This window comes from Poecile atricapillus, chromosome 2 (genome assembly GCF_030490865.1).
Source record: "Poecile atricapillus isolate bPoeAtr1 chromosome 2, bPoeAtr1.hap1, whole genome shotgun sequence".
Lineage (NCBI taxonomy): Eukaryota > Metazoa > Chordata > Aves > Passeriformes > Paridae > Poecile > Poecile atricapillus.
This window is the reverse complement of record NC_081250.1, coordinates 154532164-154558952: the sequence shown is the minus strand read 5'-3', so window position 1 is coordinate 154558952 and position 26789 is coordinate 154532164. Positions and strand designations below refer to the sequence as shown.

The 26789-nt window shown below is 43.7% G+C and overlaps 2 protein-coding genes and 1 long non-coding RNA gene across 8 annotated transcripts in view; 1 reads left to right on the top strand and 2 right to left on the bottom strand.

The window, feature by feature from the left end:
- Nucleotides 1-2340: 2340 nt before the first annotated feature.
- Nucleotides 2341-15528, bottom strand: THUMPD2 (THUMP domain containing 2). 3 transcript variants are annotated; one of them, XM_058832199.1, is made up of 11 exons: nt 15388-15528; nt 14777-14909; nt 13194-13606; nt 12617-12883; nt 11987-12064; nt 10543-10595; nt 10151-10238; nt 9499-9570; nt 8786-8900; nt 6983-7100; nt 2341-4711 (listed from the first exon to the last, which is right to left on the bottom strand). In XM_058832199.1, exons 1-11 carry the CDS (start codon nt 15484-15486, stop codon nt 4372-4374), a joined length of 1776 nt encoding a protein of 591 aa, XP_058688182.1. In that variant the 5' UTR covers nt 15487-15528; the 3' UTR covers nt 2341-4371. The 3 variants fall into 3 exon arrangements, with proteins under 3 accessions (XP_058688182.1, XP_058688180.1, XP_058688181.1); XM_058832197.1 differs by lacking the exon at nt 12617-12883 and having other exon boundaries at nt 2344-4711; nt 11984-12064; XM_058832198.1 differs by lacking the exon at nt 12617-12883 and having other exon boundaries at nt 2344-4711.
- A 5245-nt stretch (nt 15529-20773) lies between these two features.
- On the bottom strand, nt 20774-22062 carry LOC131576343 (uncharacterized). Its single transcript, XR_009276960.1, has 3 exons — nt 21806-22062; nt 21531-21592; nt 20774-21030 (listed from the first exon to the last, which is right to left on the bottom strand). It is a non-coding gene; the product is annotated as an uncharacterized LOC131576343 (long non-coding RNA).
- A 79-nt stretch (nt 22063-22141) lies between these two features.
- MAPK15 (mitogen-activated protein kinase 15) overlaps nt 22142-26789 on the top strand; it is a 24193-nt gene continuing 19545 nt past the window's right edge. For all 4 annotated transcript variants that reach the window (XM_058832058.1, XM_058832060.1, XM_058832059.1 and 1 more), the window contains exons 1-5: nt 22142-22256; nt 23685-23783; nt 24046-24075; nt 26382-26472; nt 26626-26756. In XM_058832058.1, the coding sequence (XP_058688041.1) occupies nt 22188-22256; nt 23685-23783; nt 24046-24075; nt 26382-26472; nt 26626-26756 (420 nt within the window). In that variant the 5' untranslated portion in view covers nt 22142-22187. The remainder of the gene's footprint in view (nt 22257-23684; nt 23784-24045; nt 24076-26381; nt 26473-26625; nt 26757-26789) is intronic.

Genomic DNA, 26789 nt, shown 5'->3' with positions numbered 1-26789 from the left:
GCCCGCCGATCTCAGCCCCCCTGTTCCCGCCGCGCAGGACTCCGCGACCCCCCGCTGTCCCCTCAGGCCCCGCTCCCACGATCCCGCCCGCTCCCCGCCTTCTCCCCTGGGAGAACCAATGGCCGGGACCTGAACAGGGAGCCCCCGCCCACCCTTCCCGGGACCCAACAGCACCTGCCGGGGCTGCGGCAGCACGGCTCCGCCGGATCCCAAAGCGACAGCGGCCGGAGCGGCGCCTCAGCAGAACGGGGGAGCGGGGCCAGGCTGGCTGAGGGGCCGGGCCCTGACTGAGCGAGCTGAGCTTGGGCGGACCGCGCCCGGATTCAAAGGGCGGCTGTGATTGGCCAGAGCGGAGCAAGGCGGGCCGGGATTGGCGGAAGCTTTGAGGCTGCGGCCCATGGGAGCGCGAGGCGCTCAGGTGGGCGGAGCCAGGGGCGCTTGCAGGGTCCACTGCTGTCATTGCACTGCACTGCACGGCACTGCACGGCAGCCGCTCCTTTTAGTGCCGTGTCCCCGCTCGAGCCCGGCCGTGTCACTTTACACCCTTAACTCTCTTTCCCCCCTCCCTGCTATTTACAGACACCGCCGCGCTCACTCCCTCCCCAGGCTCGGCAGCCGCGGAACTCCCGTAGCTCCCGCTGCCGCCCCCCCCCCGCCACCCAGCGGAGCGGGGCAGGGCCCCGGTCGGGGCACAGCGGCAGTACCGCTCTGTGCCCACAGGGCGGCAGCACTGCCGCAGAGCTCAGCATAGCAGAACTGAATCAAAGGAAGCTCACACGAGAAGGGAAAGAGGAAAGAAAAAAAAACATCTGCGGAGCTCAAAAGCAGAAACTCTGTATCCGTGTGCACTAACGTCCATCATTTTTTACATTTCCATTTTTTCTTTACATTTGACTTCATCCCCAACAGTTGTCTAAGAAATAATGTTATTAAATCTTTGTTTCTCTTGGTACACTGTGAGAACTCAGCGTTGCTCGGTATGTGTGGCTTTGGCCACACTTGGGGACATGTAAAGTCAGTACTTGGAGTCCTCTGGACACATAATGGGCAAAGTGTGTCAGAAGGCCCCAGTGGATAAATTGCTGTTCTGTACATCTGTAGTGGTGCTGAGTTTTCCTTTGGTTAAGGAGACCTTAACCACTTTGACTGTGGGGAAAGCTGATGGACTCCCGACTACAGGGCTGGGGTGATGGTGCTGCCTTCTGCATGCCTTTCCTTTGTGGACACAAACCAGTGGAAAAGCAAAGCCCTGAAGCAACCAGGATCCTCCTGAGAGGGCCACTCCGTTCCAGCAGCAGTGCTGAACACACTCCCCCTCCTCTCCCAGCCCTGGCCAGTGCTACAGCAGGCAGAGGGAGCTGCCTGGGGAAAATGGAATCTTGGTCCTGCTCCACCAGGTACCAACCTCTTCCTCTGCTAGACAATGTGCCTTCACACAAAAGATGAGTCCCCAAAGGACGGGCCTTGCAGGCTCTTGCCTTGGAGTGGGAGCAGCTCCACCCCGTTTTTATTCTGGTGGCAGCTTGCTTCCTCCCAAGGCAGAGACTGGTGCTCCCAGGGTGAGCACTCCTGGTGAAATGGCCAGGCCTCCCAGCCCTGCAGTTTAAAAATGACCACAGACACACAGAGAGAACCATGCACAGGTGTTATGAGGTACCTCATGGAGGTGAAGATTTAGTTTTAGATAAGCATTGCTAAAGTGGAGGCAGGGCTGAAATGCCTGACTAGTGTGAATCTTGACCTCCTGCTTTGGGGGATGGGCCCAGGATTGGTTTGTTGCACCTTTTCAGGGTTAATTTAGCAGACTTAAGGGTTTGGTGACGTCACCCAAAACAACCAGAAATCTGTGAAAAAGAAACTGAACTAAAGCTGGCTAAAAGCCGTCCCTGCTGATGACTCATTAAAACAACTCAGTCAAAAGGAGGCAGGATCAATTCAATACTCACCAACTAAGGTCAGAGCTCTCTGCCCACCGAGGACACAGCAACCAGCAGGGACCTTTCTCCCGCTCTCCAGCACAGGCTTGCTCCCTCCACAGGCAGGGAACTGCAGCTGCTCAGGGAAACAGTCCTGGGCTGGCAACATGAGAGGCACAAGGAATATTTATAACTCGTTCCATCCTCAGCACTGTCCAGACCTGTGAGAAAGCACTTCCCACACCACTCTTGGAATTTTCTTCCCTGTCCCTTCCAGCTTTGGAAGGTTTCTGTGGGAGAGGGGACTATGGGTGCAGTTCAGAAGCTGCATGGGGTGCCTAAAGCATTCCCTCCAGAACATGGAGCTTCCCTCATGCCTTTCCATTTCTTTATCCCAAATAATCTCCACAATCTAGAAAAAAACTTTGCTTGTCATTCATCATAAAAAAAAAAAATTGTGAAGAACAGCTCTATTATTTTTGTATGACAGCTATATATGATAATGTATGGTCCAAGTGATTCCAGAAGAATTCATCTACACTTACAGCAAGTCTCAGAATTTCACACACATGTTTCCTTGGTATGTGTTTTTCCACAGAAAGGCTTTTTTTTTGGTAGTTTTTAAATATGTTTATAGTTCAGCAACAAAGAAACTTAGAGAGTATACCTGGAAAATTTTCAGTTACTATGTCTACAGGGCACACATCATTATTTTCAGGTCTCATCACTGCAAACCACAAAACATCAAACAACCGCAAAAAGCAACAGACTGATGACATCAGTTCATTTGCCTCTAAAAATACAGCACATATAAACAATGAGGGTCAATGTGACAATTAGTACTGCAAGTGCCATTTACATTCCTTTTTTGTTGGTGTTGCAAGACTAGAAAAATCAGCTTTCATACAAAAAAAAACCAAAAAGGGGCCAAAAATAGCCCTAAGACATAGGTAAATGCGCTACAATACACACAAAGAACTTGGCAAGACAACTCAAAACCATGCTTCCGTATCTCATGGATAAGGTAACGAATGTCTCACAGCTGCATGTGGACAGAAGTGTGGCCTAAGCTCGTTTCTTCTAAAATACCAAAGCAAAAATTTTCACCAAGGCATTTAATGTTTTTGTAAGCACAATGGCTGAAGAATGCTGAACCACACTAGATATAGTTAACCAGAGTCCAAAGTAATTGTTTTTAAAAAAGTAACAAATTCAAACAACAATTACATGTTATTCTTTGATATGCTCAGTGTTTAAAAAAAGTGAGCCAAATGAAACAAAACCAGAACAAACAAAAAACCCCCAACCCAAACCCTACCCTTATGTAACAGTTTGCTTTACTCCAAAATGTTGCTGAGTTTCAAAAGGAAGTCTTATTGTAGACTACACAGCTGAAAAAATATACATTAATAACTACAAGATATTTTAGGACAGAAGAGTGTCTTTGAAAATGCAAATATAGTCCCATTTTATACTTTTCTCAGTAAAAACATCTGAGATAAATTGTGCTGAAGTCAACAAAATAACATTATTAAACCCAACTCTGCTCTTGAAGGTATCTTCAGTCAAAAACTTGACACAGAATCATACAGAAATGTACTTAATATTTTATCCTAATTTTCCCTTCCCAAAAGGCCTCATTTTCCTGCAGACTGACATTGCTTAGGAAAGCAGTGAGAAGTCTTTATGTTTAGTTCTCGCAGAAAATGTGCAATGATTTTTGTTTTTTGCTATCTTAGCCTTTGTATAAAGGATGCTAAACCCAAAGGAGAGAGTGATTTCAGTATTGCCTTGGGCTCTTTAACGCTGATACAGTTCTAAAAGCCCTATTTTGCCAGGACAGAAGAATGAAAAGATAAAGGGAAGAAAAAAATGTGTCACAACTGTGTGGGAGAGAGAGGCAGGGGCAGGGAGGACCCAGAACACACAGAACAGAGGGCCCAAGGGCCTGGGACTTGTTGCAACTCCAGCTGTCAGTGCTGCTTCTTTCTCCTTCTCTCCTCCCTTCTCAGCATCTAAGACAGTTTGCCTATCCTCTACCTAAGAACAATCTGAACATTAAGAATAGTTAGAATAGACAAAGCTATAGCTTAAATATTACTTTAAAATTAATAGCTGGAGTGGACAGCCCAAAGATCATGGGCTACCACATCTGGATTTGCAGTTCTGCAAATAAAGACTTTCTCTCCCACAGAAACTCCTCCCAGTACTGAGCAGCTTTGCCTAAACAAGGATTTGAGGACACTGCCTCATTACAATATACTATATCCTGTTTCACTGTATACAATACAGTAGAACTGGCTGGTAGGCATCTCTCCTAAAAACCAGAGAAAGAAAAGCACAATGCCTTAGGACATCCAAAGAATGTGATCTAATCTAATGGATGGCACTGAGTTTGTCTGCATCATCAGGTTCCACCAAGTGCTGCCATGCTGCTCCTGAAGCATCTCAGGATTCAAGTTCTCTTCAGCCCAGGGCCAGACAGCTTCCAGTGCCCAGCAGCAGACACCTTTCTGTATTTGTGTATGAAAGCATCAGTCTTCCCCAGACTAACGGCATAGACACCCTCTGGCACCAGAGACCCAAAATGTCTGCTGAGAACAGCTTCTTCACCACTCAGTGCCAAGGAGAAAGAATTCCCATCCACACTCGGGGATTGTGTAGGGGCTGCTCCGCTGTTGCCATCAGCAGAGGCTTGGGCAGAGTCACCTCCAGCACGCACGGTCAAATCATCCACGCGTCTGCGGAGCTCCTGGCTCAGCAACAACACAAGAGTCCCCCCAACACGAAGCACTCTGGCAATCACAGGAAAAATAAAGGTTAGGTGTTGATCCTTCCTGGCATCCCTCTGCCTGTGCAGAATGCAACACTGCTGACACTTCAGATGCCACCTGCATTCAGTAAAACATCTCAGTGTGTCATAGCTCAACTCTGTGAGCTGCATCTCCAAAAGGAATTTAAATCCCAGACCTTCTTACCTCTTTCTAAATGGGAGAACAGGGCCTTGTCCTGACTCCAAAACATTTCTGCTGTTATCAGTTCTTTCTACTGGGTTAGCAGGGAAGATGGACTCATTTTATTACCCCCTTCAGCATTCTTTCAAGGACTGAGGGCCCCATCAAGCCTACGGTTTTTGGAAATTGCAAAGCAACAGCCTCCCAGTGCAGCAAGGGCTCCCCAGATTAGTAGGGTAATTCTGAAACTGGCCCTTCCTTTTGGAAACCTTAAAAGTCTGCCCTTTCCCTGTTCCACTGATCCTTAATAGCTTTTAAACTCAGGAAGTAGAGGAAAACTAACCGTTGTTTGTAATTAATTTTTCTACATATATGTCCAAACATTACACTTGACTTTGAAAGAGGGGTAAAAAAAATACTATCCTGACTGAGTTTACAGCAAGTAGCTTGAACAGGGGCTCTCATGGTAATGGTCCCTTCCTCCTCTCCACCTTCCCAAGGGACTATTTTGCTTAGGATGGACCAACAGAGCAAGTAAGGCTGGAAAACAAGCCCAGTAGGATCGGCACACCAATCTGTGGAGCCACACCCCACCCTCTCCACCGCCTTCCTGCATTGTGTTTGTGAGATCAACACCCACTGAAGACCAGTCCCAGAGAAAGGGCTTGTTTTTAGGCAAGAAGTAGAGGGGAAGATGGCTTGAACTGTCTGTTAGAAGCAGCAGTTTAGCTTAGCTCAACTCTGCCATAAAGCGACATAGTGAGAGATGAAAGAACACACCTAAAAATCAGACCAGGTTGCTAGTCCTGGATAGCAAGGAAAATGCATCCCACTTTTTCTAGTCCTTCCTGTCAAGGCAGGCTGGTCAAAGCTTGGCTGTGACCTCAAAAAAGAAAAGCCTGTGATTTTATACAAGCAGGCTGTAATAAATTTTGTGTAAATAAAAATTCGTAAAGATATAAAATAAGATGTATATGTGTTGAAATAATAAAAATCCAAAGATGTATATATAAACCCTTCTTCCAAGCCTGGCCAGGAGTTTTTCTCCGAAGGCAAAGGATTGCAGCCAACACCCAGATAACGAACATTAGCTCGGAAAATAGACAGGATGAGAGCCATCAAGAAAACAAAAGGACTAGCTCGGAGGAGGAACCCAACCCCGGACCTGACCAACGTCCCTGCAGATCTCTGTTGGGAAACAATCAAGGTCGACAAAGACGAGCCTCAGAAAAAGTATCTGTCGCTAGTCCTGAATCCCCCACCTGTCAGACCAGTGTTGGAGATGCAATCACTGGAAACAAAAGGGAAGACTCTGCCGAGATTTCCATCGGCACCAACCCCGGATCACACCACTTCTGCCTTGATAACCCAAAATTAAAATACATACAGAGTCTCTTTACATATGAGGAGACTCTGTCCGGACACCGGTTAGGTCTATTCTTCCAAGCCAGGAAATCCATTCACCGAACAATCAAGAACACTTGGTGAATGGAGCCTGCTTGGAATTTTAGCCTGAGGACTTAAAATCCCTATAAAACCCCAATCCTGAGAGCGCTCAGACTTGGGAACCCTACACCTCCGGTGTAGACCCTGTCCACCCAGCGCTGCGCTGACCATTTTTATTGTGGTTTTTTTCTCTCATTGTTATTCTTTGCTGTCTATTAATAAATTTCTCTCTTTGATTTTATCCCAAATTTGCCTTTGCATTTATAACACAGGCCTCAACTGAAAAAGGATTATAGCTTATACATTACACCTGCCCATGCTTTAACTTTGTCCAGGTAGGCCTCTCCTCTTTTTCTTTTCTGCCACACTTTTGAGTGTGGCTCAGAAATATTCCACCATCATTGCAAAGAGCATTTGTGAGCACGGCTTGAACAAGATCATTCCCTGTCAGCCTGCGCTGCCATTGGCACTCACAGCTGGCAAGACACAACACAACAGCCTCTAAGGGACATGTAAGCAGTCTCTAAGGGACATGGAATTCCACAGCCTGCACAGGGTCAGACTAGAGAGCTGCAGACTGTTTGAAATAAAGCAAATCTGAAGCTGACATCACAAACTGTTGTAGCACTTACATCAAACCCCAAACATGTCAAAGGCTACACGTACCTCTCCATTTCCTGGAGAATATCTGTTAGAAGCTGGGCATCACCTGTGGTCTTGAACTTCTTCCCAAATGGAATATCTGAAATAACACTGTCGAAGCTTTCAGAAGGCAATGGCAACGCTGCAGAATAAAGGCAGGTCTTTATATCTCTCTGTCTGAAAAATGCACAGCAGCTATGTCACCAGTTCCCCTTTCAACACTACCTGACAGCTCTTTTTGGGTTATGCACCCAGATTCACAGGTTCTTCTGCACTTGCCCTCACAAACAACACTATGGAGCCACCACCCCTCTTCAGACTGGGAAGAGACAAACAGATGACAGCAGCATTTAGTTTGCAGATTCCCTGGTCCTGATGAGGTCTGCTCCTGCAGCAAGACTCTCCCATAGGGCACCACATGGGTCCAAATTAACTGCTGCGTCTCAACACACAGTACATCTTAAACATGAAAATAATTTAGCAAAACACAGAAGAAGAGCTAAGTTTGTGAGCACTTAGTGCAAATGCTCAAGTGTGTATGTATAAATGGCAAGGAACCACATCAAATTCCTCTCCATTCCCCTTTTCTCCCCCCAGAAATCTGGTTACAGCCAGAACCACCTGGATTCTGCCAGCTAGTGTCTTTGAAGTGTTGCCTTAAAGTTTCTGCATCAGAGCAAAGGTCAGTTCCCCTGACGAAGATGCAGCCCTGTGCCTGTGGTGATGAAGGCTGGCCACATGCCAGGCTGTGCAGGCCAGGCTGAGATCCCTCCTGAGATCCTGTGGGTCCTCCATCCCTCAGGGTGCTCAAAACTGACCGGGCAAGGCCCTGAGCAGACAACAGGACTGAAGACCTCCAACAGTCCCTCCTCATCTAAACTCTGCTGAGATTCTACACCAACTTTTCTAGAGCTAGCTGGAGATGTTTCCCAGACCATTCTTGGGCCAACACTTGCAGCACAACAACTGGGTATCAACTTCATCTGCAAATGAAAGGATGTCACCTACAGTCCTGCTCAAGATATGCAGAAATAACAGCTTTTGACCAGTAATGAAGACACCAACTGTTTGTTCAGTTTAGAAAACCTGACACGTAAGTACCTTCTGTTATCCTAGAAACCAAACATGGATTTTAAGTGAGAAATAAACCTACATTTTTATATACAAAAAAGAGTATTTCTTACCATTCCAGTAAAAAATAAATACTACAAGGTAAAAAAATATGCAAACTCCATCACTCATGCACAAGGGAAAACAGCCAGCTTGCCTGCCAAGAATTTCATATAGGGATAATTTACCCTCAGACTCTGAGGTCTAGAATAAGGTCATGAATTTATTACCTTCTCTACAGACTAGCTTGTGAATTAAGAGCAAACAGATTCCCTGTTACAGGAAAAAGGCATCATCATTCAAAATACACCGACTGCAAAACATGAACAATTCAGCTCATCTTAATAAGTCCTCACCATTGCTCACCTGGTCAATTTAAGTTTTGGGCTGCATTTTATTTGGATTTCTCCTGGATGGAACTCTCACACGTACATACTCTTTGTGGTATCCACACATTTACCATTAAGAGAGACAACTACTGTCCATGCCAGACAATTATAATTTTTATTGTCTTCTGCTGACTTCATTCTTACCAAAGTTCCCAGGTGCAGGCAGCAGGGAGGAAGAACAAATACTTATCCCTTCACGAGCACTACAGTCACCACCCAGCTATTTGTTGGGAGTTAGCTCTAAAATATATCACTTCAAGAGAACCTACATTTCCTGTAGAATCCCAAAAACACAAAAAAGATTCACTTGGAAAGCCTACAGACATACCTTTCACAGAAGCTTTAAGCAACTCAATCTTATCCATTAAGCCTGCAGTTCTGATATTCCCATCTGCACCCTCTAACTGCGAATCACTTATATCAGCACCCCAGTAATAGGCTTCCTGTTCAGAGAGAAAGAGAAAAGTACTTTTGTTAACACTCGGGTTATTTGTTTTATGAACCCTTTTCAGAACTGCCTTGTTGCACAGCTCCTGCAAGACAATCCCCTTTCTGGGATACCTGCTATTGTTATACAGAGCAACTCGCAATCCAGAGGATGGAGGAACAGATGAAGTATGTGCTGTCTTCATTCTTTTAATGTTCTGGTCTACTTAAGACACTTGAAATTACAGAAATATCAAGAGCATGTCCTAACAGCAAGACGGCAGCAAGGTACAGCCAGCCCCACTGCCTCTAACACTGATGGATGGTCCCACCACAGCAACTCCTCCGAACCCAGAAGAAGCCCAGGAAGATTTAGGAGTCCATGGTTGCCTCACACAAACCCTGCAGTGTGAATCAACAGCTGCACCAGCCTGCAAGACATTCATTTGCAGGAACATTTGTACTAAAATATGTTTAGCATCTGCCTAGAAAGATTGTGGGGTTTTTTTCACCTTTCCAGCAATGGACTTCGGCCTAACCAGTAGAAAGAAAACCCTGTATCACAACTAGCAGTTTCCCTGCAAAGGTCCAGCCAGCTGTGACTGGGATACTTACAGGCCATTCTTTGGCAGCCTCCAGCAGTATCATTCCTAGCCCACACATGGGATCCAGCACAAAGGCACCAGCCTACAAAAACAGAGGGGTTACTGCATCCCAAGCAAGACAGACACAGGACATAGCTTACAGAGGCATGCACATAATCCCACCCAGTCCAGCACAGGTCAACAACAATCACTGGTAATCTCAGGCCAAACTCGCTTGTAAGGGAACATAGTAAAAAGCACCAACAGCTTCACTACAGACAGCCCTGAGGTGACATTCAGGAAGAAATACTACAAGTGGTCTGCAGACAGATATTGGTACCAAATTAATCTGTGAAAAGATGTCACATTTCCTTGGAAAACAACACCAAACAAGGTTTCATATTGTCACTGGACAGTGAAAAACATGTTGCCACTTAGACATATATCTGTACAAGAATTAACAGCTCTGTTGAGGAGCACCTGGAATTACAGCAGACACCTGGCTGAACGGCAGGTGACAGCACACTCTCATCACAGGCATGGCAGATCCTGTCCACATGCACTAGAGAATGGGGCATTAAAATCACCACTCTCCTTCACAGCATCCAGCTCCAGCCCCGATGAGCAGCACCCCCCTCTCATTCATTCAGGACTCCATTTCTTTGCAAGGAACATTCACTGACACTGATTTCAGCCAGAGACGCCATGGCCCATGCGACTGTTGACCGCAGTCCTGCTGTTTGGATATACTCTCTGTTTGCCAATGGAAGCCTGCAGACAGCAAAAAATCAAACAAAAAATTGACTAAAACATCAGCAGAACCACCTAGAAAAGCCCACATAATGTCAAAGAACAAATTAACTGGACAGATCTACTGAAGGACAGAGAAGTCTGCTTTTAATTATAACTCACTGCAAAGTCTGGTCTGTGTGTTCATTTAAAACCCAGGCAGATGACAAGACCAGTTTGACAACCAGTGATTATCAAACCAGAAGAGAAATACTCATGGTGGACAGCAAGATTTACAAATCTGTTCTGGTACTGCCACGACAAATCTGGTGGGGAGAATGCTTACCTGAAAAGAGGAATCCCCACCACAGAGTGAATGTCATTAAGATGTACAAAGATCTAAAAGAGGAAAAAAGCAACCCCAACATTTTGAAGTCTCAAACTGACACGACAATAGCTTTAACTCATTTAAACCAGACAGATGCTTCTGCAAGTTTTTAAGAACAAAAATGCATACTATAAACAATAACAATTGGAAGAAATCCCACTAGATAATCTGAATGCCAATTTAAAGATGATTTAATGCTTAAGCAAGCTGAAGGGGATTTTGTCAGCCAGGAATTCATCAGCAAAAAATTCAAGCAAGCACTTGAATTTATAAGGGGACCTATTTTTCCTTAACACAGCATGGGAATTTTTATTTATAAATCCATTTACTACAAGTGGGAGAATATTATTCATGGTATACTAACAACTAAATAAATAAATAAAGATAAAAAAAAGCCAACCAACCAAAAAAAACCCCTAAAAAACAAACAAGCAAACAAACCACACAAAAAAATCAAACAAAAAAACCCCAAACCCCAACAAACAAAAAACCCAAAACAAACAACAACAAACCCCACCATTACCCCCACTAGTGCCACTAAGGGGAAATTCCGATAGAAGTCATGTATAAGTAATCCTTCCAGAAATGTAGGCAGCTAGAAGAAATTGTTCTGCTGTCCCACACAGAGCATACCAAAAGAAGACTGAGCTCCCCAGCAGGTTTTGCATGAGTGCAATCCCTGCCCCCGAAAGCACATGATGCTGTTGAAAAATCCTAGTCCTCAGCATTTGAACAGTTTCAGAGCAAAAATCTGGGCAAGAACAGATGAGCCTCAACAAATCTGCACATAATGCTCAGTGTGGGAAAAGCAGTGCCAGTAAATGAACTCAAAAGTTTCTACAAGTCTCAGATCTCTCAGCATCAGTGCTGAGAGCAGTGTCCACAAGTCAAGTGCAGGGATGGAGAAGCAGCTCGTCAAGAGCAAGGAGTCCTTTGGAAGGTCTCCAGGCAGCTGCACCACCAAGGGTACACTAAGCCAGCTGTTTGTCACACACAAGGCCCAGGGGAGGCTCTTCCACAAATGACATTCTCAATTCTAGCTCCCTGAGAACATGTCCTTGCTGCTTGCTTACTTCCCCTCCAGAGGCCACAGATGCCCCATGGCTCAGGTGATTTCCATTTTTACACAGAGTCCAGCAGTCTGTAAGGGTGCTGGATCCTGACACATCTGCTGTATGGATCCTTCCCCTCCCATGCAGGCCCAAGCAGCCAGGCTGGTGTGTATTCCAGAGCTCTGGAAACCACACACACACAGGGGCAGCACACATGCTTTGCTCAGTGCTTCCAGCTGATTTACAAGTAAATTCAGGGGCAGAAAGACCAGCAGGGAGAGGCCACGGTCCCATGTGCCAAGGTTCAGGGGTGATTCTGGAAGCATCAACAGGCAGACAAGTACCACTACCTCCACGTCAGGGTCCCGCAGATCAGCATGCCACCCACACTGCTTCACAAGTGCGATGCCAATGGCTTTTCCAATCTCCTACAAGGGGAAAGAACAGTCACAGGCAATAAAAAACCCACAGAATTCAGAAAACTGCAGATCACAGCCTTGGATGCGCAACCCTCAAAGGGAAAAGAAAAATCCACGCAATTCACACTGGAAGAGGTACAACAGGGCACATCAAGTGAGTGGGGGGCAAAGCAAAACATGCCACATGGCAAACAACCAATGTTTAACTGGAGCGAGAGAGGCTAAAGGTCAAGTCCTGACCAAGTCACAACAAAATATTCACTTGAGATGGACTTGATCCTTGTGGATTCCTTCCAACTCAAAATATTCCGTGATTGCCATCATTTTGCAATTCTTAATCACATGCACAAAATACTTCCAATGGCTCTAAGGCAGATTATCCAACAGAAAACCTACAAATGCACAACTATAACTCACAGTTTTAACATTTTCATTACGTACAGAAAGCTCTGATTACCTTCAGAGTGTATGTTCAAACAGCACAAATTTAGTCAAACACCCTTGTAGGGAGGCTCATGTGTCTCACCTCACCAAGGTACTAGCTTTCCAAATCTAAATTACCTTTAAGCAAGAGAAAATTTCCCATCTGCACAGATGGGAAAAGGGCTGGATCAAATGGAATCCTGGAGGTCTGTATGCCACAATTCTTTTCCAAGGACCAAGCTCCACTTCTCCCAAGACCCATCCCAGGGCTGCATTCCTGAAGAACAAGTTCTCCCCAGTGCCCAACCAGAGGCAACTGAAGCTGCAAGTTCTGGCTTTTATCCCTTCTTCTAGCCTGCATGCCGCAGCTGAGAGGAGCCTGGCTCCATGGTCCTTGCAATGGCCCTGTAAGTAGCTGTAAACTTATTCCATCACTCCTTAGCCTCCACAGGCCCAGAAACCTCAAACTCTTTTTGCTTATCCTCAGTAAAAGGAGTGTTGAAAAACACTAAGGGTAATAGTGCACAAAAATGAAAAACAGCATTTGTATTTTCACTTGTTTAAGGTGAATGCAGATTAAGGGCTTTTTGAGAAAATACAGAGAAAGCCTACATCAGTTTGTTATTGCAGAACACACAACACAACTGAAATGACAAACTACATATCTCTGTTTACCTTTGCTGAATTCTTTTAAAACACAGATACATCAGCATACCTGTGAAGTAAGTATTTTGGCAATCGCTCCACTACAACGACAAGACACTCTGAAACTAAAGCTAAGCTTCTCATTCGCAGTGGGATTCTCCCCACTGCCTTTGGAAGGGAATTCTGAGGAAGTCTTGCTCTCAACACAGCACTCCTGACCGCTCATTCTCTCCGGTGCCACACAGGTCTCTCCAGCTTCCGCCTGACATTCCTCAGACACAATTCCTCTCACTTGTTCTGTTTTTTGCCTTTTACTTGCAGAATTTGTCTCTTCTGAATTTCTCTTCAGAGCCAATGACTTTTCTTCAGAGACATCATCTGTTTTCCCCTCGTGTCCATGAAGCTTTCTCCAAACAGAGATAATATCCAGCCAGTATTCTGGTTCCTCAGTGACAAAGCTTTTAATTTCATTAAGCATTTTCCCTGGAAGAAAAAAGCAGATTTGGGTTAAGAACTTCAGCCTCGGCATTTCACTTCCCTACAAACTGAGAACAGCTGTTAACAGCAACTGTGTTCTGATTTCATTAATGTGTGATTCCAAAAACCAGCAGCTGACACCACAGGCACAGCTGAGCTCTCAGCACCCACCAGAAGCCACACAGGCATCCCTCTGATTACAAGCTCTGCCCAAGAAAGATTAAATCATGCAAGCTTTGAATTCTGCACAGGAAATCAACAGCTGTAGAAAACCAGACCACCTGAGACTCTCACATGGTGAGAGTCATTCCCAGGGACAGAGGACCAGCCTACCATGCCATCCTCCCCAGAAAGCACTTGGCCCAGGATTAAGGGATGCAGGACACTTTCCAGAATTGAAAGACAGATACAAACATGAATTACTTTGAGTCATCTCAGACAAAAACAAGTTTATTCTTTGAGAAAGAAAATTTCTCCTTCCCATTCATCACTTTGCCTTCAATCCTGACACATGTGGGCAGTCTGCAGCTAGCTACAAGAGAGGCACAAGGAACAGAGAGGCCAATTCACTTAAATAGTTCAAAGCTGGTCAAAAAAAAAAAAGAAAGCTCTTTATAGTTATCACTTAAAATTTTAGAATCATGATCAAATTTCATTCTCAAAGGTGAAAGTAATCTCCCAAATAAGAACCCACCAGGAGGCAGATATCAATCCATCTAACCTGAAATTCTCATTCCAACACTGACAGAGAGGATGACCCAAGTAGCTGAGACTTAGAAGGAAGCTGTGTACTCAACAGTAAACTGACACAAGATATAGGTCGGGATTCACTCTTTTTAATAGAAAATAAGACCTACTGTTAAACCCAAGAGATCTAGAACTGAACTTTGGTTTGTGTCGTTCTCTTTTTTGGGACCAGACCGGTGAGAGAGTCTCAAAAATACACATATACATTCAGTGCCAGCAGAATGCAGGTTAGAAGGTAGCTACTGAAAATAATTTAAAAGCCCTTTTCATATTAAAAAAATGTAGAAAACATACATGGATGGAAGACACTTCAGAATCGATTACTATATTAGAACTACAGCCACTAGTAAAAAAATAAACACCTCGACTTTTATAATTAGGGCTCAAACGGAGGCTTCCGTTCCCGCGCAGCCCGTGTCCGGGCCGTACCTCTGCTCCTGGTCACCGGCAGCGGGCCGTGCTTCTTCAGCAGCAGGAACAGGCGCTCCCCCGACCGCAGCTTCCGCAGCTCGCCCGGCCGCGCCGCCGCTCTGAAGAACACTTTTCCCACGACGCTGTCCACCTCCGGGGAGAACACCGGTCGGACGCGGCCGGGCGGCTCCGGGTGAGCCCCTGCCGCACCCCGCCCCAACTCCTTAAGGGTGACGGTCCCCGGCCCGCGGTGCGGAGCCCCTCCGACCCCGACCAGCCCCGCGGCGCCCCCGGTACGGGCGGCGGCACAGCCCGGCCCTGCTCGCCGGGCTCCGGGGCGCGCAGCGTGCCCTGCCGAGCCGGACCAGACCAGACCAGACGGGACCGCCCGGGTGGGCTCCGGCACCGGCTCCGGCTCACCCGGACCAGACCAGACGGGACCGCCCGGGTGGGCTCCGGCACCAGCACCGGCTCCGGCTCACCCACCGCTCACCCGGACCAGACCAGGCGGGACCGCCCGGGTGGGCTCCGGCACCGGCACCGGCACCGGCTCCGGCTCCGGCCCACCCACCGCTCACCCGGACCAGACCAGACGGGACCGCTTGGGCGGGCTCCGGCTCCCCGCTCACCTCCGTGGCGCCGAGCCGCGCCTGCACCTCCCGGGCGAGGAAGGGCTCCAGCCCGCGGCCCGCCGTGCAGAAAAACCGCCCGGGCTCCGCCGGCGACATCTTGATGAGGCGGGACCTCGCCGGGGGCGGCGCCTCGGCAGCGGATTGACCAGCCCGGGCGCCGGGAACGGGATTTAAAAACTGGGGTTTTTTATTGTTTCCTGTGGTTTTTAAATTCTATTCTATTCCATTCCATTCCATTCCATTCCATTCCACTCCATTCCACTCTGCCTTCGGATACCCGACCCGTACGTGCTGTTTGTGCAGGACAAACGCATTTTCCATATGGAAATGCACAAGATACTTGTCACCAACTGTTCAGCAGGGCGGGCTCGGGCACTTGCAATGGCTTTATTCTCTGTACAATTAATCCTGTATAGTGATGACTATATAATTAATACAGATACAAACAATATGGTACACACGATTATTTTAATTTTAAATTTAGAAGTGAAAAAAAATAATTTCTGTTGTTATTCTACACAAGCATTTTGTATGGAACAACATGGATGGAAGTTCCAGCTGTTCTTTTGGCATGATCTGCAACTTCAGAAGTAAAGGGACAGGAAAATAGATCTCTTCAGAGCTCTAAATTCACTATGTAGTAAATTACACAAGACAGATACCAGCCAGCAGAATACCGAGGATCTGAATTCAGTACAGTAGTGATTCTTCACCCACAGATAACAGGAAAAATCTTGCACAAAAGAAATGCTAGGAGCTTGCATTATGTAACTAAGACAAATAGCGTATGTTACAGCCTTTTTCCCAGATGTTTGTAAACAATACGTTTACGACTTTAGGCAAAGAAAGAAAAGTTCTTGAGTTGGTCCTTGCACCTTTCACACATAAACAGCATTGTAAATGTGCAAGGATGTCAGCAAACACCTGCATTTCATGTGTAATAGCTTAAGCATGCATTTTGTAGAGTTTTTGTATGGTACATCCTCTGTTTAATAAGGCTACTGTGCAAAAAAGATTCTCAGTCACTGATGGTGTTTCTGTAATTCTCAAAAAATTACCAGTAACATTCCTAAAGTTTAACAGTCTCTGTGTGAGATTATTGGGAAAAAAATCATCCTTGTAGTTCACCCTCAATACTGTACACAACCCAGCACTGAAAAATGAGAGAACACTGGCAACAGCCTGCACGGCCAACAAAGTGTTGAGAAACATGAATTAATATGCATTGTGGTTTACTTCAAAATATTTAAATATTTTTAAATGGCACAAAGCTTGGTACAAGTGCATCTGACAGTGCAAACACAGGTATATGAAGCACCAATCATTCAGGCCAGATCTATTTTTGTCTATCTTGAAATAACTGCTTTCATTTGGTGTTGTCAGATAAATGCTACAGCTTGTCAAACTGTAAGAAAAATCAAAATCAAAACGATTTTGGAGCTTTTTCAGTATCAGATCACTAATTTCCCTATAATTTAGGTTTTGATCTTCCACTCCTGGAACTCCTTATATTATTTCATTTTTAAAAACACAGGCATTAATTTTCTTTACCAAGGTTTGAGACTCGATTATAGGAGACAGTTAAAACTGTATAGTGTATTTTGGAACAGTAACTATCAATGTCTGAATATTTTAACATTGTTTGAAATTTTAGTAAGACCTGTCAGGAACATAGCTATTGCTATTCAAGGACTTAAAAACAAAACAAAGTTATAAAAGCAGTATATTTGAGGTTAGTATCCAGAGTTTTTCTGCTTATCTTGCAATACAAAATGGTATTCCTTTACACAATGGTTCCTATTTCATTGCAGATACTAAAAATATACTAAAGAGCTAGCCATTGGCATTTACCTCACTTAATCTCCTGAAAAAGGTGACATTACAGGTGATACAAAGTGAAGTAAGAGCAGTATTCCAGCCTTCAAATTTATAAAGTATAAGAAATTTCAGAGCCCTATGATTATTTGAATAGACTGTGATGCACTGGATACATGGATGGAGTTTACACATGCTGTTTCAAGAAGAAGTTCACCTCTCCCCATTTCAGGACCATTTTTTAAACACTACCATAACAATATTAAGAGAAGAGTGAAAAACCAAAAACTTGATCAATATGCAGTTTTAGCTATCTGTACTATTTTAAATAGTCTATCCTCTTTTCACTTTCTTGTTTGCACGTGTTAACAAAACTTCAGGATTTGAAATGTCTGCATCAAACCAGACTGTCCAAACTCAGAACGCATGCTGAGTGTGACAGTGTAGGCACTGAACAAAATTCAAATACTTCAATATTTGAATTATATTATTATATATATTATATCTATTATAACATAGATATTATTATATAAAAGATATTATATATTATAATATATAACATACAATATACAATATATAATATAGATAATATTATATTATTATATTATATATGAAGTATATTCAACACTTCAAATAATTCAAATAGCTTAATTCATTATAAAGCAAAAGCATTTTTATTCCTGTGACCTAACTCTGGTATAACACTTACTGTGACAAGGATACATCCTGATCTCCTAACATTAATTTCATCAGCATGTTATTATTATCCAAAATTTAAATCCTGCATCACTCACTTGTAGCTGTTGCAGATATACAGTTTCAGGTACTGCTGGTCTCCAAGGGTATCTTCTTCAAATGAAAACTTGTGGAAGTAAATACCATGGCTTCTCTCTTAGTCTTTTATGAATATTCATATTTTCACTTGTGACTCCTTCAAGAAATTTGTTTCTATTGCATTTGTATCATCCTTTGCCTTTCCTACATGTTGAAGGTACGTCCAAAAGGAACACAATGTCACAACCAGACCTCAGGAGTGCTACACAGTAGAGTGCAAAGTGCCTTTTCACCCTGATCTGACAAGTCGTGAACTGCTGGACAGAAGCAGCAACTGAACCAAGACAAAAATAACATGCAGTTCAAAGAGCGGGATAGTAATGGGATTCAAATGAGAAAACACTTCTGCAGGAAATTAAGCTTTGGATCATGTTCTCTACAGTTAGATCAAAAACAGTTTCTGTGAAGAAATTCCTAGAAGTAAGGATAAATGCTGTTCATTCTTACGGAATTGAAATAGAACACCTCGCAGTTAAATTACTTGCACTGCACCTAAAATCCAAATTGCCAGATAGAAGCCATCTGCAAAATAAAAGCCCTGCCTGCCAGCACAACCTGTGCTTTTTTCAGCTGACTTAGCTGACACATTATACACTTCTCTACCAAGTCAAGACAAAGCACTGAAAATACCTTAGAACTTTAGTTCCTCCCATCAGTGAGACAAGAGCAAAGCCATGTTTCTAAGCCCCTTGTTCCTAGAACATGGCTAAGGAGGTTTCTAACAGACTTCTGGCAGATATTTGGTTAGTTCTGTACTGCAGCAACCATAAACTCTCTAATTCTTGTTTCATATTAAATTCTTTCCAGTTGAGATTTTGGACAGATCCAATCCTCCAAGCTCCTTTCAAACAGTCCACAGAAATCAGACTGCTCCAGTCTGTGTTTATAGTGCTTCTTCACAGAGAAAACAATTTGAAGCTACCCTTGTTCCTCAGAATTTCCTGGCCCCACTTTTAGTTCAGGTCCACAAAGGTAGACATTTGCAAAAACAGAGCATAGCGCTAGGACTTCGCTTTTTATTTCCAACATCAAAATGAGGCATGAGCTCTCATCTCCCTATATTTCATTCTTCAACAGAACATTTGTAAGTATCTACGCTCCAAAGTTCCTCCATTTGACCTCCTATTATCAAAAAACCCTGCAGAAGGCTAGGAAGTCCTTTCAACACTACTTTTTAAAATTAGCACTTTCTACAAGACTTGCAGGACACTGCAGGGTTATGCAGTGGGTATAAAACTCGTGTTTGGCTCCTGTCAGGTGTTTTTGCAACCTGTAAAACCACACGCAAGTCTCAATCACAGCTGGTTTTCTTTGCTATCCCTTCATCCAAAACCAATTAGCAGCACTACATTACTGTTTTCACACTAAGAATATTTACTGCAACTTTTGATTAAGACTTTTTGTTTTTCTGTTCTTCTCAAGGTGAAGTTGAGCTTACTTTGCAATTCACAAAATAGACTTAGAATGACACTGCATAATGTCCCAATTCACTCAGTAGATTAAATTAAAAATGAACTAGTAGTAGTCCACTTCCTACATAAATTAATTTTAAGTGAATTTTAATAAATCCATTATTTAAGTAACATGCTCTTTCAGTCAAATAGGACAGCAGACACTTGAACAGTCTTCTTTCTACTTTTGAGAAGTATTTTGACTGCTTTTACCTTGATTGAAAGCTAAATCTGTGTGAGTTTTGGGAATTACTAATACTGATGGAGAACAGAGCTTATATCTGGAGTCTGCAAATGCAATGTACAACCACAAGGAACTGAAGTGTTTGGAGAAGACAGAAACACTCAAGATTCCCATGGAAAGCTTTCACCATAAATGTCTGTTGTTAGAAATGAAATTAGAATTTTGACATCTAGGTCCTTTGAGTTAACAGCAGTTTAATTTAAAATTAATACAATTTATTAAATTGCATAGTAATTTGGAATAAAAGAATACAATTTAGTAAAAGAATACAATTTAATAAAAAAATACAATTTATATATGTAATTTGCCAGTAATTAAGTATGATTAAAGCATAAGCAAAACCAGCCAGGGTACGGGGAGGGCTCATCACCTCACCTCATGTACAAAACCAACCGGGGTACAGAGGGGGTTTCTCACCCTGCTTCACGTACAAAACAAAACAATTCAAGCTAAACTTATATACTGTATGCTTATACATATTCATTAATGTTTCCCGTAAGTTTCCTCCTATTTCTGATTTTCTGACTTTATGTCACTATTCCTCATGGTGCATGTGTCAATTTTTGTTAGGGGGTCTTCAGTCTTTTGGTGGTGTTTGGATGACGGCCTGCACTCATCCTCGTTGTCCTCTGGAAAACCTCACGGGTTTGTGTGTACATACTAAGCCTTGTGCTATGTAAGTCTACTAATTAGTCTTACATTTGATGAATTTTAGGCCCTATGCCTAAAGTCCTTCTAATTTTGTCCATTTCAAGGTAGTTTTCGTCTTGGGACATCCCTTATCTTCCAAACTACATCCTGTACCTTAATTTTGACATGTAACATCTGTGAAGGGGTACATCTGCCTTGTAACACTGATTCTTTTGATTGCTTCTAACAATAACTTTCCAAATAGTTAAAATTTAGTTAGCACGAAACAATTCCATTTATTACACTGAGAATTATTAATTTAATATTTTTGTGCAGTTGTGTGTATTATTCAACAGACAAGACTCAAATCATATAAAGTGAATGAAAAAAAGATAATGAAAGTGTAGCACCCAGCCCCTCTCCATGACTGTATTTAATAAACAGCCAACAGGTATGAAAACATTAGATTGTATTAGATTGATTGCAGCTGTTGTCTAAATCATATTTTAATCAGATTTAGGTGCTCAAGTCACTGGTAAAACTTGGACTTGGGCAGAGATGAGAATTGAAGCAGTAGTCTCAGAAGCAGCATTCCAGCAGCCTCACTAGCTGGGCTGCCAGACTGACTAACCCTTCTCCCATCTTGGTACCCATCACACCAAAAGGCTAATGAACCACAGTGAGAACAGAGGCAATTATCACAACCAAGACCTCAACTTTGGTGTGTGCTGTTAAGTGCACACACACAACTGTATGCCTCTATGAACACACTAAAGCAGATAAATGTACAGATAAATGTAAAGCAGATAAACAATACAGCCTAAAGTAATTAGTGAGTCCCTTGAGGAATCCTAAATGAACATTTAAAACTAAACTGAATGCAATTTCTTAAAAATTATGGGCTGAGAGGAATAAGTCTCTTTGTAAGAGTCAGAAATCATTATTAAATAAAGAAAACTTCCACACAAAATGAATGATGCTAGTGATGGAAGTATACATCAGCAGTCCAAATCCCTGCGTGACCAAAGACACCAGTTCACTAATAAAACTGAAGTCATATCTCAAAGTCATACAAATTCATTACACTAAATCCACATTCATAATATTCTCATTAAAAAAAAAAAAAAAAGTCACAACAGAGTATCTAATGACTGCATTCAGCTTACCTATTTTGATTTCAACCATCTATTCTGGACAAGAATTTGGCTTCAGAGATCTTCTCTATCTGCTATAAAACACAAGGAAAGAAAGCAAAACTCTTAGAGAACGTGACAAACGTGTTAACACTCACTGAAGAGTGTTGTATTAAGTAAATTTAATGAAGCTAAATAATATTTAGCCTCATCAGAAAAGTTGGAATTGGGTGGGGGTAGGGAAGAAGAATCAAAATTAGGGGGGAAAAAAACCCAAAGAAGCATAATTTAATCTCAGAATGCTTTACCTTAGAACGGACCTTAAAACTCGTGCAATCCCATCAACCTGCCATGGGAGGGACACCTTCCACTATCCCAGGCTGCTCCATCCTGGCCTTGGACACTACCAGGGACCGGGCAGCCACAGTTTCTCTGGGCGACCCGTGCCAAGGCCTCTCCACCTTCACAGGGAAGAATTTCTTCCCAAGACCCCATCTAACTTTGCCCTGTGGCAGTGGGAAGCCATTCCCCCCGTGCTGTTCTTCCAGGCCCGAGTCCCGAGCCCCGCAAGGCCCCCCCCGCTCCCTCTCCTCCCTCAGCGTTCGCGCGCTCCCGCCCGGGGTCACTCTGCGCATGCGCGGCGCGCGGGGCCGTTTCCATGGCAGCGGGAGCCCACAGGGAGGTGCCGCCATGAGCCCGCCCGAGGTGGAGCCGCTCGTGTGCCGCAGATACGAGATCAAAAGGCGCCTGGGCAAGGGGGTGAGTGCCTGGCAGGGGGTGGTCTGTGGGATCTGGGCTGGTCGTGGGGCCTGGGGGGGCCCCATGAGAGCTCGGGGGGCCCGTGTGAAGGTCAGGGTACCGTGACAGCTCCGGGTGATCCGGGGCAGCTTGAAGGGGTGTTTGGGAGTTTAGGCGTCCGTGGGAACTCTGTCTGTCGCTCAGGGCCTGGTGGAAGCTCCAGGTGACCAGGGAAGAGGTCAAGAGTAAACAGTAAAATGGATCCGAGTCTTAAAGTACGTTCTCTCTGTGCCTGCCAAATCCTTCTACATTGACTGTAACCCCATCACTTCAAACCATACTTCATCGAGTCATATCTTCTCCATAAAATGTATTTTTATACATGAGCCAATGGTAGTTTCTAAGATATGTGTCCTCAGACAGTCTCTAAACCCTCCCAAGTTATCTGCTTTTCTATTCTGGCAGTTCTTTGCTATTGTTTAGTTGTGTTGATACAAGTGTACAAGTATTTAAGTATTCATATTTCCCTCATTATGTTCACAGAGTCGAGGAATCAGTGAGGTGGAAAAGCCCTCTGAGGCTGTGGTGTCCAACCCCTCCCCCAGCAATGCCAGGGCCAGCACTGCTCCGTGTCCCCTGGTGCCCCGTCCATGTGGCTGTTAAATCCCCCCAGCGATGGGGATGGGACTCCACGCCTGCCCTGAGCCAGCCCGTGTTGCGGCTTTTTCCAACATCCAGCCTAAACCTCCCCTGGCACAACTTGAGGCTGTTTCTCAATTGCCAGCAGGGTGGTGCTGTAGCACTTACCTGATGTACAACTGTTTGAACTGCCTGATGCGTGGTAAAGGTCCTCATCCCATGCTCCAGGACCACACATGTTACTGGGAATCCTGCCTTGATGCCCTTAGAGTCCTGGGTTGGAAGAGACTTTAAAGCCCACTCAGTCCTACCCCTTGCCATGGGCATGGACACCTTACACTAGACCTGGTTACTCCAAGCCCTGTCCAGCCTGGCCTTGGACACTGCCTGGGATGGGGCAGCCACAGCTTCTCTGAGCAACCTGTGTCAGGGCCTCTGCAGTCTCCCAGGGAAGGATTTATTCCCAAATCCCATCTAAACCCTGCCTTCTGGCAGTGGGATGCCCTTCCAACTTGTGTTGTCAGTCCAAGCCCTTGTCCAAAGACCCTCTCGAGTTCTCTTGGAGCCCTTTCAGGCACTGGAAGGAGCTCTAAAATCTCCCTGCAGCCTTTTCTGCTCCAGGCTGAGCACCCCCAACTCTCTCAGTCTGTCTCCTGAGTGGAGTAGCTCCTTGGCCTAATCTCTCTTTCTTCCATGTACCTTCCATCATCTCTGCTTCCAGTCCATCATTGAACACATTCTGGTTCCTCTGCAGGCCTGAGCTGTGTGCAGGTGTCAGCACACTGCTCACCTGTCCGTGCTTCTTTGCAGGCCTATGGCATCGTCTGGAAAGCAATTGACCGCAAGACAGGAGAAACAGTTGCTGTTAAAAAGATTTTTGATGCTTTCAGGAACAGAACAGATGCTCAGGTGAGAAATCATTGTCCTGATGTGTTCTGAGATATGGTGGGATTCCATAGGTATTTTCAGGATTTTTGTCTCTGAAAGATGATAATTATATATGTAACAATACAGTCTGCAGCTATATTGGGATAAAAACAAGCAATAAATATGAAGCTCCTTGTATCATGGCATGTACAAAAGAGAAGTGGATTTAACCCTGTCATTGAACTGCATCTCTGTTCTGCCATTCTCTTGAGGTGATAATGAACTGTCATTTCTTTATTTCTAGAGAACATTTCGGGAGATTATGTTCCTGCAGGTAATGTCCACGTTCCTCCTCTTCTCTGATTTTTTATCATCTCTCTGATGTCTAAGTATTTTTTTCCCGTTGTTTTCCAAAATGCAGCAGTCATTGATTAGTGTTGAAAACTCTTCAATTTCTTTTCTGCACCATCTTGGCCAAGAGCCTTTCAGGGCGAACCCACCTGGATGAAACACTCTCCATTTGGGCTTGTTTTCAGTTTCTCCATTTTTAGCAATGTGTCTGCTGCAGCATCAGCACATCAGCATCTTCTGTCACTTCTTGTTTCTTTGTGGATAGAAATTGTTTCTCTTACATTTTAACTGCCATGTTTGGAGAAGGGGCTGGGGTGGGAGAGGGATTTACACTCCAAAATTGTTTTCCTCCATTATGCTGTAAGCAATTTAAAAAATTTAAAATAATCAAACCAAAAGAAAAAGGGAAGTTCTGCAAGGAATAACTTAAGACTACTCTTGTTTTGATATAATTGACCTTATCAGTGGCATTCCAGTTATCTGTCAACTTCTCCTCAGACTTAACATGTAGAAACATCAATATTTTGGAATAATGTTGTTATAACTCATGATTTTCTAAGGACACAAGTGAGGCAGGGCTCAAAGAAGAGGTATTTCCTAAGACTGCCAAGTTTAAGTAGGAAAGAGGTTCTTTTTTTTCACTTTTTAGACAATCTTGAAGCCTGAAATAGAAGATGCGAATTTCAAAGCTCGAAACAGAAACAATTAGTTAGAAGTGAATTACCTGTAAGTTACATCATCTCTGAAAGTGCAGCACTCCTGGAATGGATGGATGGAGAAGGAGCAGGGGAAAAAAGGATATTTCTTCTGAAGGAAAGGAGTCCCTTGGTAGTGGAGGGCAGGGAGAGGGAGGTTAATGTGCTGTTCAGCCTGTACTTCTATAAATTTTGGTGCTCAATAGACTTTAAGATTTTTAGTTTCCTCTCCTATTTTAAGCCTCTTTCTTGAGGTTCAAGACTGAGGGCTCAGAAAGGAAAAGATGTGAAAAATACTCTGTTATTCATAACTGCATGTTTATCTTAATCTATTTGTCTGTGCATAATAGTTGCTTTGTTCAATCTTGATGTTTATCACAAGGTCATTTGATGGACTAGGTTATTATTTTATGTTATGTATCTCAATTATTCTAATTGAGAAGTTGCTGTAGAATCTGGGGTGTGAATGATTCTGTGATGCTCTGGTTGTTGCTCGCAGGTTTTGTGTTTGCTGTTCAGTGTAGGTGTAGATCTCCAGGTGCATTTTAGGCTAATTTTAGAATGTCATTTTGGTAAGTATGTTAGTAGCATTATTATTCGTTAAGCAAAGATTAATAGAACTGGCCCTGACAAGGTTTTTTTTCAAGGTAACTTATTTTTTTTAGTGCAGATTGAAATTTTTTTCATGACTTTCTGTCATCAATTCCAGGGCAAGGCAGGGTGAGACAGTGGAATTCTTCTTAAATGGCAGTCAAGTAACACTGTCAAGATTTAGCTGCATCTCTAGAGCAATGCCCCCTTTTGGGTAAAAACCTTTTTTAGATCATTTGGATGGGTACTGTGACTGTTCTCAGAATGAAGACAAAGCGTGTGACGGCCTGGCTGTGTATCACTGCGTTGTGTGTTGTCACAGGTTGCTGCAGGTGAATGTATTGTTTTGTGAACTTTCCTAGATGTTGCGCATTATAAAATGTTGGAATATTATGAAGTGTTTACTGTGTCCATGGCTGCACAGAAGTGGGAAATAAAAGCTGTTAAAGCTGGGGATGAACTTAATGATCCCATGAAAATTACCAGTCTGCAAAAAATGTGAGGATGGACTTCACCTGCAGTGTGATACCTGCGTTCAGGTATCTCTGTGCACTGTCTGATCTCCATGCAGTCAGTTCCTCAGTGCTGCAGCCTGTGAGTGTCTGAGCCAGCTCTCAGACTGACATCTTCTGTCTGATTGTTTGGGTTTTTAACTATGAATGCTGATGGCAACTATGATCTATTTTCATGCCACCAATAATTCTTTGATTCAGCAGCAACAGTGAAGTGCATAAAGGGAACTGGATTTTATTTTAAACAGTATAGAGGGAGTGTTAGAACTAATGTCTCATTCAACAGAGATTTTTTTTTTATTGACTGGTTTCCTACTATGGAACAAACTTAAATCCTTATTTCAAGTTTATTTCTGAAGAAGCCTTATGAAGGAAATAGCCTGTTAGTGTTTGTTCTAGACAGTGATACAAACTGAAATAGGTTATTGTCCCTTTTTATGATTCACAAGCAAAACACATAATTTTGACAGCTGTGTCTCTTCCCTGTGCAGGAATTTGGAGAACATCCAAATATCATCAAGCTGCTCGATGTTATCCAAGCAGAGAATGACAAAGACATCTATCTCATCTTTGAGTCCATGGGTGAGACTCAGCATTGCAGCAACCATTCAAACCCAGCCTGTCTTAGGAGTTATTCTTGTTATGACTTTAATAGTGGTATGGTGGTGATTACACATGAATGTTTATGATACTAGTGATATTTACTGATGAAAATATATTATTGGTATATTACAGAGACAGATTTACATGCCGTGATTAAGAAGGGGAATTTGCTGAAAGACATCCACAAGTGTTACATTCTCTACCAACTCCTGAAGGCAACTAAATTCATCCACTCAGGGAATGTTATTCACAGGGATCAGAAGGTACATTTCGGTCATAGTCTGTATCCTTCACTC

Coding starts and splice junctions, on each gene's coding strand:
- THUMPD2 (XM_058832199.1), bottom strand. CDS start 15,486: ATGTCGCCGGCGGAGCCCGGGCGGTTTTTCTGCACGGCGGGCCGCGGG. Junction 12,884..13,193: donor CCAAAATACTTACTTCACAG/GTATGCTGATGT, acceptor AGCTACTTACAG/GGCCATTGCAAGGACCATGG. Junction 8,901..9,498: donor AGGCTGCCAAAGAATGGCCT/GTAAGTATCCCA, acceptor CTCTCTGAACAG/GAAGCCTATTACTGGGGTGC.